Consider the following 10,796-nt stretch of genomic DNA (forward strand, 5'->3'; position numbering starts at 1 on the left):
CCCCCCCCGCCAGTCAAGATGCGTGGACATGGCACCCCAGATGCCTGCGCAGGGCTACCCCAGCAACCTCAGATGCGCGGGCGAGGGTCAGGATGCCTCTGGAACCCAGCTGCCTGACCAGACCCACCCAGCCAGATGCCTGCGCTAAGCAACTTTCCGTCAGTATTGCAGGGGGCCTTGTGTAATGCGCTGGGCTAATGTGCTAGAAAGGGCTATTCTAATCAGGTACCGCACACTGAGAGTGTGTATGCAATAAAACGCAACCTGGGTAGGCTCGGGCAATTGGGGGAACCCCCTACCCTCGTGCCCTATCCTAATGGGACCTACTTTGTTTGGCTCAAGCACATATACCCCCCCCCTCCCCAAAGCAACTTGTCGGTACAGTAACTCCGGCGTTCGACCAGCCATGCACTCCTGCTCTGCCGCTGCAAACTGTTTGCTGTCTGCTTGGGGTACGGGCGTCAGCTGCACCCTATGGGACCTCGCCAACCTGCCTGAACCCTGTCCCATCACACACACACCCCTCCCCAAAGCACCCTAAAAAACCTCCGCACAAGGAGGCCCGTACGGCAATGGCCGACCTGACCTAATCTGTCGGACGAGGTACCTGACACGGTGGCAAGGTTCCTGAAGGGTTCCCAAAAGGGTAGATTCCCCGTCCGATAGGTCAGGATAGGCAGGGATAGGTCGGCAGCCTTGAAATTGCGGCCCAAAAACTGTCAATGTTTGGACGGAGGCCAAATCAGTAGTGAACCCGGGCTGATTATTCCGATAAGGTATGCTGTTACGGCTGTATTCTAGCCGGAGTAGGGGCGGCTAACAGTCAGGCTGCTTCGTTACTTAGGCGTCGGGAGGTTTCTACGCAGACTGATACGTAACCTTACTGCGCAACTATGTCGGGTAGCTCTCTGGCTTATACCCTCGCATGGGTTCCGGGTTTTCAGACACCGTATGTGGTAGGCCGCAGCATTGCTGGCTGTGCTGTTGCTCGGCGGCGGGATGTGGCTGGACACAATATGGCGGGCCGTGCCTGTACGAACCGACCCTATGTCCGGGAGATGAGGTAAACGCTTGTGGCCTCAGACTAAAGACGTGGCGTGGGCGCAGCCCACTTTTCCCATGCGAGTTCTTCCCTTTTGGTGTGATACAACCTGCACTGATCACTCCTCTTTGTCCATACCACAGGATATTGCAACAGAACCATGCATACCTTGTCCGACACGCACTCTCAGACCCCCTACGTTCTCCCTGGTGTAGTTTTGAACTTCTGACCGATATGTCAACACTCCCCCGCGGGCAGAACTCCATACCCATTCTACGTGTCACGTTAGCCTCATATCTCACCACGTACGCTTTCCGCTTCTAGTCACTTTGTGTCATTTCAAATGGTTGCATCACGCTCCCATGTCCTCGTCCATCATCAGCACAAATTATAATGGCATTCTACCGCATTCCAGTCCATCCAGAAATCCACAGACAATCATGACAGCACGACTGCCCCGTGTCCGAATGCTCCCCTACATTGTTGCGTCTACGGTTTCACTCACCGTACCTGCGGTTTCACCCACCGCCCCATGCCGCACTACCGGCATCACCGAACAATCATGGCGTCAGTGCCTTCGTCAGCACATCCGCTACCGTCTCTGCTGTCGGACAGAACTGAAACGTCACCTCCTTCATCTCCGCCCGCTCACGCACGGAGTGATGTATCATGGTCACGCACACGACCGTGCCCGATCCCTTGCCCGTGCCCGATCCCTTGCATGACAACGCCTGCCCATCTGCCCACCTGCTTGCGCAATCGCAACTGTTGAACTACAGCCTCTCAACGTCCATAATTGCATCTGACCCACACAGCTACGGCCTACCAGAGTGAGGCCGCCCCCCCCGGCGGTACGCGGTAACATGTCGTGTCAAAACGTTATGCCGCCCCCTCCTGCGGACCGTCTGCACGCTGCGTGTGTCCAGCAAGCATTTCACATGGTGCGGTCCAAAAAGCGCCGGTTGGCAAACGCCATCCAGTGCTTGTTGGGTGTAGCAGCAGCGCAAGAAGCAGCGGCAGAGGCAGGCGCACCCGAACCGCCAGGCGCAGCGGCGGCTGGGCCGTAGAGCCGGTCTAGAAGGCGGCGGCCGACCTCCTCCCGGCACTGGCGCAGGTAGGTGCGGATGGAATCTGCAGGCCAGCAGGCAAAGGTTAGTTGTCTCACAGGAAGGATGTAAGCCCCCGGCATGCGCGGCGAAGGCGGGGCGGCCGGGCCATAAGGGACGCGCAGCTGGCGAGACCCCGTGTGGCGGCACCGCTGCTGAATGAGGTGTTCCGCTTGAGCCTGCGGAGCCCTCCACCCCGCATCCAATGCACATCGCCATCTGCCAGTCTACGCTGCTGACTCACATCTGCACTTGCCCCTGCTCGACCACTCGACCTGACTTGCCTTCCTCCTCCCGGCTGGCCGGCGCCGTGAACAGGCCGCTGAGAGGGAAGCCCGCCTGCCCCGGCAGCGCGAACCGGTCGTGTGCGTGCGCGTACAGCAGCTGGCGCGCCTCCTCCCGTGGCGGCCCCGGCTTGCGCTCGGCGAGGCCTATGTGTTGGACAACGAAACGGAAATGAGACCCGCCCAAACGCCGGAGTCACTTACGGATACCTATGTGCGTGGCTTATGTGTGTGTATGTGTGTGTGTGTGAGCGGGGTAGGGGGATGCATGTGGCGCAGGCATGCACATCCGTGTCCGTGGGAGACCGGTCACACGCGGCGCAAGCCCACGCCCACAGCTACAAAGCATTTGCAGTCTTGCGGGAGCAGGCAAGCTGCCGTGAGCCCTGCAGCACTCTCCTCGGCATGTTGTTGACCGCATGCCCCCGCTAAACGCCCACGGCGCAACCCTAAACTGGCACCCTGAAATCTGCACACACGCAGCCTCGGACCCGCCGCACCCTCCCCCTCAACCCGTGCCGCCTCTGACTGAGCCCTCTGCACCCTCTCTCCACTTACGCCGCAAGCAGCTATTGATGAAGATAATCAGGTACACCAGCAGCTTATCGCCAGGTCCCCGGAACTCAAAGTTTTTAAACAGGGAATTTGGCCTGAACAGCTCAATTGCTTCTTCTACTGGATCAAAGCTAGACTCTGAGCCGGCGGGGTTAAGCGGAACGAGCGGAATACCACAGCACAGCTTGAAACCCGTGTCGCTGTTGTAGTGACTATGATAAGCCATGATAGGATAGTGTTCAACTGTGCGCAATAGTTTGACGGTGTAGACGCATGGGCACTCCTGAGAGCGGGACGAGGAATCGAGTTCCGAGCCCGATCGCCCGATGGCGCCAATTTTCGTTGCCATGTTTGTGCCTGCTGCTAAGGTGGCACTTTGCTCCGTAGACCAGACGTAGCTCAGTTCTGGATTACTAAACCGCATTTCGGGTCTGCTTTCAGGGCGTTCGAGAGTGATTTTTGTTTGTTTTTGGTGCTTGACCGCTGAGACGCCGAAAATTAAGTAGTTTACGGCCTTACCGTTCCTGCATACTTAACATAGCAACAGAATTTGGCCACAGGAGCTCACGGTCAGTTCATCAGCCGCCGCGTGAAGCCCTCGGCCACACACAAGGTGAACTTATGAATTGTATGCGTTTACCAGACATAGATGGATGGCCTGGGCTAGACAGAGCAAGCCGGGAGGCATTTCCGGGCCTGCGACCTTCAACTGCGCGGGGATCATCTCCGCAATCTTACGGACCTTTGTCCCGGCGCCCCAGCCGCAAGGGTTTAGCTATAGCTGAGGCGTCGCAGACGCAAAGGTCGGGGCGTCGGCAGAATGGGTGTTAGAGAGGTCTAAACATAGCGAGCGCCGTCTTCACACGTAAGGCACGCACCCCCTCAACGCGATCTGTGCTCCACGGCTGACTCCGGCGTGCCGCCCCTCGCAGGCTAAGCACCGGAGCGCAATGCCCGGAGAGGTTGCCGCCGCAGCCGCGGCAGGCGCCGCTGGCGCTGCGGGAGCTGGGGCGGAGGGCGGGCAGCCGGGCCAGCAGCGCCAGCAGGGCGGCTTCGGGCAGCTGCTGGGCATGGTGGTGCGCATGGGCGTCATGTGGTACTTCATGAACATGATGAAGGTGGGCGAAGCCGGGGCGGCTGGTGGGAGCCCGCGCGCTGTGGGGCTCGGCAGCCTCCAGCGCGGCTCAAGTCTTATGCTGTCCAGCGCGCGCGTGGTTGTGCTGTTGCCTGGCCCGTCTGCTGCCGTCTGCGCTTAGCGGAGGACCAACTTGCCATTCCACCATACCACAGGGCCAGAAGACACCGCCGCCTGCCGGCGGCGCGGGCAGCCCCGCCGCGGCCGGTGCGGGCGCGGGCGGCGCCGCCGACCTGTCAGGCTACCTGTACCCGGTGTTCCCCAAGGGCCAGCTGGTGGACATGTACATGTTCTTGTCGGAGCAGCGCAGCTACCCAAGTGAGTTAGGCATCAGGGGGAGCACCAGGGGCGCAGCTGTGGCATAGAAATGCTGGCTGGAGCTCAGGGGCGGTGGACAGTGATGTGCTGCTGCGCGGTGGCTTGTTCCCCCGGATACTGCAGCAAGAGGCGCTCATGGGCTGCAGCTGGTGGCCGCTGCTATCAGCACATTCGGAAGCACGGACTGGGATTGCCGCGCCTCAGTGCTCACGGCATCTGAACCGCTATACCGTCCCCAACTGCTCTAAACTCGGCCATTCGTGATGTCCTCTTCATTCTTGTCCTCCTCGGCCTCCTGCCCTGCCGTGCTGCACCCCTAGGCCACCAATACGCCATGGAGGACCTGATCTGGAGCGAGACGGGCGTGGAGCTGGGCGGCGCGGCCGAGAACCGCAAGCTCACCTACACCTACGAGCTGAGCGAGGTGCGCGGGAGGTGGCGGGAGGTGGCGGGAGGTGGCGGGAGGTGGCTGGAGGCGGCGCGAGGTGGCGGGAGGTGGCGGGCGGTGGCTAGCGTGGGAGGATGGGGTTGCGAGGACCAAACCCATACAGGGAGGTGTGAATCTGGGGGGGGGGGGTCGCAGACTAGAGGGCTGGGAGGCGGAGTCTTTCCTTTCTCGCACCACACCCCTCGCTTAAACGCACACGCCCCCTGCGCACCTCCGCTACAGGCCGTGAAGAACAACGGCTCGGTGTGGCTGCACATGGTGCTGGCGCGCGCCGGCGACCCGGTGGCTCCGGACGACCCCGCCTACGACCCCTCCGCGGTAGCCTACTACACATACCGTGAGCCACATGGGGGGCGGGGGAGGGGACCACAGGGGCAGGGTGGGGCACAGGGGCAGGGTGGGGCACAAGGGTGGGGAGGCAAGAAGGGCGGGGGCCATAGGGGGCTCCATGGGGGCGCGGTGGAAGGGGCGGTTGGGTTGTGGCGGGGGGATAGCCGATGCGGTGGCGCGGAGAGGGCGGCAAATGCGATTGCGTTGCGCTTCAGGCGACGTGGCTTGGCACGATGTGAAAGGGCTGGGGTGAGAGGGGAAGGTCCGAGTGCGATACACGCCGGCGGCGAGGTGACACGCCTCAGGCGAAGGCGGATGTAGAGGCATGGCACGTCGGGTGCGACCCCTTTGGCTCGGCGTATGCCGGCTACTAGCTACCGGCGGGATATGCACGCGAACACAACGCTCACTGCCGCGCGCCCGAGCTCGCCTCTCACCGCGCACCACTGTACCCCGCATCACCGCACAGAGCTGAACGCTTACCGGCCCAAGCCGCGCAACAACACCGGAGTCAACCTGCTGAGCGAGAACCCGGTGGACGTGCCCAAGGTGCGGCGGCCCTGGGGATGGGGTCGTGGCCTCGTGGGGTGGTGTGTCAGTGTCGGTTTTCCGGAGGATCCGGTGGTGGTGGGATGATGGTGAGGTCGTTTGGTGCAACTCAGGAAAGTATGAAATACTGTGAGGGCCCGAAGCCCTGGCTGGGATCGGCTGGTCGGCACCTGCGGCGGGGTATGGGCTGGAGTCCAGATTACGGGGCAATGTAAGTTGAGAAGATTAGGTCCAGATTAACTGACAGACCGGGTCTCATTGTGCGCACACACCACCCATCTGACCCGCGGTGCGCCCCCCATATCCGTGGCAACTCCGCCTCCCTCATTCCTGCTCCTTAGGTAGACCCCAAGGAGCCGCGTGAGATCATGAACTTCATCCGCCCTAACATCACGCTGCAGCTGGTCGACCACTTCCAGGCCTACAACCGGAAGTGAGCAGCGGCAGGGTACAAGCGCACAGGGAGCAGGGGCGTCAGGATGTTGGGGGTGCAGGGCACGCGGCGCGGGGCGCAAGCGGCTGGTCTGTAGCGCCGGTGTATGGGGGGTGGCGATTTCGGCGGAGCTTTGGACTGCACACGTTGGTACGTCAGGCAGCTGCAGACAGTGGCATGGAATGAGAAAGGACGTCGGCGAGCAGCGCGCCGAGAGGGGGAAGCCGTCCAGGAAAGACGACTGAATACGTTGACAGGAGGGGGAGCTGCCCCCGTCTCCCCACCCACTTGCCCCGCCTGTTCACCGCCCCTCTCCACGCCTGGCGCCTCCCCACGTACCACCCACACGCTCAGGGCGGTGCCGCCCCAGATCCTGGACGCCATGCGCTTCAACCCCGCCACCGGGCACTACCTGCCGCTGGTGTTCTTCAACGACTTCTGGCTGCTCAAGGACAAGCTGGTGCCGGTGAGGCAGGCCGCGGGCAGGGGGCGGGGTTGCGTAGCATACCGATACCATGGGGGCGTGTAAGGTGCAGAAGGCAGTGGGGAAGGCAGGAACGTGGAAGTAAGGCGGCTGCGGGGAGGCCGTAGGGGAGGCTGAGGGTGACACACAGGCTGGGGGCACGGGTTGGGCTGGGGCAAGGGGATTGGGCAGCGATTATCGAAATGGCATGCTCGCCATGCGCCTGCGTGCTCCATATCGTGCCTGGGGCATTCCTGTGACCGCTCGCCCCGCACCTTTCGCCCCTGGGCCAGGTGAACGAAACGCTGGACCGTGTGGATGTGCACATGGAGCTCAGCTACGTGTCCATGGTCTGGTGGCAGCTGCTGGGTCAGGTGCGGCCTGGTCTGGTGGGCTGGCGGGCGCCGGACATATCGCTGTGACCACCAGGGGCGGGTGTCATTGGCTTCGGTCGGGGCGGGACCCGACCCTCGGCCTTCCAGTCCAGTATGCGCTTAGCATTACATGGCTGCCGGCATCTGCGGGCTTTCGCATGTGCCCTACGCCGTCCCACCTGGTATTTCCCCTCTTGCCCTGTTTTCGTGGTCTGCTCTCCCACAGATGGACCAGTCGTTCAACATGCAGGTCAAGATGGGCATGAGCCAGGACGGCGAGTCGGACGAGATCAAGCGCATCTTCCTGGAGGGCAACCCCTACCTGCTGGTGAGGGGCCGCTGGGCTAGGGTTGGGCGTTGATAAGTCGTGTTCAGGTCACACAGGGTAGGTGGTGATATGTGCAACGATTTGGAGGAAGGGGACCGTAAGTTAGACGTAGTCACGTGGGGTACGGTGACGGAACCGAGGCCAGCGCCACAACCATGTCCATGCAATGCTCTGCACTCCTACATGTGGGCCAAACCTCTGAACGCTGCCCTTATTGTTACAGGGCCTGACGTTCGTGGTTTCGATGCTGCACACGGTGTTTGACCTGCTGGCCTTCAAGAACGACATCGGTTTCTGGAAGAACAACAAGTCCATGGAGGGCCTGTCCGCCCGCACCGTGCTCATCAATGCCTTCTGCCAGGTAGGTGTGAGCCCGTGAGGCGGTGGGGCTGGTAAGGACGGTTATGGTAGGCGAGCATACGGGATCGGGTGGCTGTGCTGTTGTGTGGTCTTTGTCCCCCAGGGTCGGTAGTTGCGTGCAAGGCGTGGGCGGGTCGACAAGCACACCTTGATTGGACCCTGGTGTGCACTGCACCTTTCCCAATTTGCCCAGCTCGCTCCTGAAACCCCGCCTTCGTCAGGGTTGTTGGGCTCTCTGCTGGTCACTTTACGCATCAAACGTTCCCCCGCGCTTCGCCTTGCGCAGGTGGTGATCCTGCTGTACCTGTTTGACAACGACACTTCCTTCGTGGTGCTGCTCAGCAGCGTGCTGGGCACCGGTATCGAGCTGTGGAAGGTGCGCGAGGCCGTGATGCTGATGTGTACTGCTGGAAGGCCCTTAGGCCGTTGGGCTCTGATTCGTGGAGCACGATTGTCTGTGAAAGGGAAGCAGTAACTGGGCAGATGCCCCCATTGTAGGATTGAGGAAAGCGTGGCGCCACGCCCAACACGGAGGCGGAGAAGCAATTTCTGTCATCGGCATGCGAGTCCCACGCCGTCCACCACCGCGCCCTATCCGCCCCATTCTCACTCACACGCGCGCGTACCCTTCGGTCCTCCGTCACCCCTATGCGACGTAGGTGACCAAGGCCTTTGACGTGTCCTTCAACCGCGAGCGCTTCCCCTACATCTCTCTGAAGGACCGCGCCACCTACTCCAACAAACAAACCAAGCAGTATGACGCTGATGCCATGAGGTGCGAGACTGGTGGCAGCAGGGCATGCCCGACCGCCTGAGCTGGTTAGGCTGGGGCCGGCACGCGGATGCGGTAGTTATCGTTGCAGCCATTTGCCTACTCATGTCTTGTGTGCAGCCCCTTGCACCCGTGCCCCCACATAGTCTCCGTCCGCTGCCCACTTCCTTGCCTGCTGCGCCTTGCTAACTCGCCCTTTTCCGTCAATCTGCCTACGTCATGTTGCCTCCTTCCAGCATTCTGTACTGTGGATTCTGAATTGCGAGCGGCTGTCCTCCTTTCCGCTCCTCCGCCTGCAGGTACCTGTCCTACGCGCTGTACCCGCTGGTGATCGGCTACTCCATCTACGCGCTCATGTACAAGACTCACAAGAGCTGGTGCGTAGCGCGCTGGGGATTGTGCGCTTATAAACCACGCGCTCTGTTTCGAAGAGAACGCGAGCTCAAACTTGCATATCCCCGCGCCCGTGCCCTTGCAAGTCAGCAGCATAAACCTGTCACACGCCCCTTTCGTATACGCGAATTACGAATCCCACAGGTATAGCTGGATCCTGTCCAGCCTTGTGGGCGCCGTGTACATGTTCGGATTCATCCTCATGTGCCCCCAGGTGCGCGCGGTTTGGTAATCGCGTTTGGGCGCGCAACTATCCACAGCTACCTTTGGACTGACAATGCACTCCTGCAGGCTCAGTCCCGCTACTTACCCCCTAGTTGCGCCCTTCCGCCGCTCACCCATCACCGCAGCTTTACTTGAACTACAAGCTCAAGTCCGTGGCGCACCTTCCCTGGCGCCAGATGACTTACAAGTTCCTCAACACCATTATCGACGACCTGTTCGCGTTCGTTATTAAGATGCCTCTGCTGCACAGGTGGGCTAACGGAATCGTTCTCGAGCCACGCATGGGCATTGATACCAGGGTGATGGTAGGATGCTGTACCCGGTTGAGGGGCCCGCACCGGCCTACGCATGGCTCCGGCGCACGCCCATTCCCAGCCAATCATCGCCGACCCCGCCATAGCCAACCAACGCTGCCCCAGCCCCAACAAACAAACCGCAATTGACGACCCAGCCGTGCCGGGCGCCTCTGACCTCTGCTCCTGCTGCTCCTGTCACGCACACACGAAGGCTGTCGGTGTTCCGTGATGATGTGGTGTTCCTGATCTACCTCTACCAGCGCTGGGTCTACCGTGTGGACAAGACCCGCGCCAATGAGTTCGGGTGGGTGCTCGGCTATCGGCGAGGCGCTGTGCAAGTCCAGGGACGAGGATTACCCTCGGTGATGGTGAATCGCGCGGAACAGCGGACAAGGTTGTGTGAATGCACTAAGAGCACCGTGCGCAGGTGTATGTCCACACTCCACACAGATATGTGAATGGGGTGAATGCTTGCATGCCTTGCACGTGTTTTTAGGAAAGCTGCAACGTCATGCATTGATTGGGTATGTCTTGGCACTGCGCAGGTGGGCGGAGGAGCACGCGGAGCCCCAGCCGGAGGAGCCCGCCGCTGCCATCACGCAGGGCGAGGGCTCCGACACGGTGGCGGCTGTGGCATCAGATTCGACGGCTGCGGCAGGCAGCGACGCGGCTGGAGAGGGTGGCGCCCGGCGGCGTAAGGGCGGCAAGTCAGACAAGGAGAAGGAGCAGGAGGAGGACAGCAAGCAAGATAGCTCGGATGGCAAGGGCGGGAAAAAGGGGAAATAGATTTGGGTTAGAAAGAAGTGAGGTTTAACGCAGGACAATGCTTTGCAAGGCGCCCTCAGGCTGTTAACCCGGCCGACGCGTGCGGCATGCGGAAAATGGACGAATGGTGGAGGCTCAAGGCATAGGATATCCCCGCATGGCTTTCGGCCTCAGCGACTAGTTGTGAACATAGAAAGGACACTTGTGGCTCCATTATCCGCCTCCATGGAAGTGTTCCAGTCTTCCAGGGCTGTTGCCTGGAATACGCATGAACCCGTGCAGATGTGGCTTGATCACTGCCGCGTGCGTGGAGTGTAAACTGGTGGAATTGAGGGGCTTGGCCGGGCATGGCGTGGAGACTTGTGCGTGGTGCAACTCTGTGCGGCCCTCCCATGACAGAAATCGTGCATACTGCACCTCAGGTGATACCCTGGCTTATAAGGCGTGGTCCGGGCGAAAGATGTGCCAGCGCACGTACGGGGGCGCCACGACCAGCCACGACGGCGCGGCCATGCAAGCTCACCAACCGCAACGCACCCCGAACACACCGCACAGGAAGGCCGGACGAAGCGTTGATGTTCCTAACTTCCAGTCGCCTTGACCAGAATATGGTGCCGCAT

At 61.1% G+C, this 10,796-nt stretch overlaps 2 protein-coding genes across 2 annotated transcripts; one reads left to right on the forward strand and one right to left on the reverse strand.

Annotated features, from left to right (window-relative positions):
- Positions 1-1,051: 1,051 nt before the first annotated feature.
- CHLRE_09g397950v5 (uncharacterized protein) lies at positions 1,052-3,247 on the reverse strand. The gene is made up of 3 exons (XM_043065867.1): positions 2,991-3,247; positions 2,433-2,579; positions 1,052-2,173 (listed from the first exon to the last, which is right to left on the reverse strand). Exons 1-3 carry the CDS (start codon positions 3,211-3,213, stop codon positions 1,977-1,979), a joined length of 567 nt encoding a protein of 188 aa, XP_042920866.1. The 5' UTR covers positions 3,214-3,247; the 3' UTR covers positions 1,052-1,976.
- Positions 3,248-3,344: 97 nt separating this feature from the next.
- CHLRE_09g397900v5 (uncharacterized protein) lies at positions 3,345-10,707 on the forward strand. The gene is made up of 18 exons (XM_043065865.1): positions 3,345-3,600; positions 3,920-4,105; positions 4,278-4,440; positions 4,761-4,864; positions 5,111-5,225; positions 5,688-5,767; positions 6,109-6,200; positions 6,555-6,666; positions 6,957-7,037; positions 7,264-7,365; positions 7,589-7,726; positions 8,012-8,101; positions 8,385-8,500; positions 8,797-8,874; positions 9,035-9,104; positions 9,241-9,365; positions 9,623-9,715; positions 9,957-10,707. Exons 2-18 carry the CDS (start codon positions 3,938-3,940, stop codon positions 10,195-10,197), a joined length of 1,968 nt encoding a protein of 655 aa, XP_042920867.1. The 5' UTR covers positions 3,345-3,600; positions 3,920-3,937; the 3' UTR covers positions 10,198-10,707.
- Positions 10,708-10,796: the final 89 nt, after the last annotated feature.

This window comes from Chlamydomonas reinhardtii, chromosome 9, assembly GCF_000002595.2.
Source record: "Chlamydomonas reinhardtii strain CC-503 cw92 mt+ chromosome 9, whole genome shotgun sequence".
Taxonomy (NCBI): Eukaryota; Viridiplantae; Chlorophyta; class Chlorophyceae; order Chlamydomonadales; family Chlamydomonadaceae; genus Chlamydomonas; species Chlamydomonas reinhardtii.

Bases quoted from the DNA above. Each gene is read 5' to 3' on its own strand.
- CHLRE_09g397950v5 (XM_043065867.1), bottom strand. From the start codon at position 3,213: ATGGCTTATCATAGTCACTACAACAGCGACACGGGTTTCAAGCTGTGC. The intron at 2,580-2,990 runs GTAAGTGGAGAG...TCCAACACATAG, and splicing joins CATCAATAGCTGCTTGCGGC to GCCTCGCCGAGCGCAAGCCG. The intron at 2,174-2,432 runs GCAAGTCAGGTC...GCTGGCCTGCAG, and splicing joins GGCCAGCCGGGAGGAGGAAG to ATTCCATCCGCACCTACCTG.
- CHLRE_09g397900v5 (XM_043065865.1), top strand. From the start codon at position 3,938: ATGCCCGGAGAGGTTGCCGCCGCAGCCGCGGCAGGCGCCGCTGGCGCT. The intron at 9,366-9,622 runs GTGGGCTAACGG...GCACACACGAAG, and splicing joins AAGATGCCTCTGCTGCACAG to GCTGTCGGTGTTCCGTGATG. The intron at 9,716-9,956 runs GTGGGTGCTCGG...GGCACTGCGCAG, and splicing joins ACCCGCGCCAATGAGTTCGG to GTGGGCGGAGGAGCACGCGG.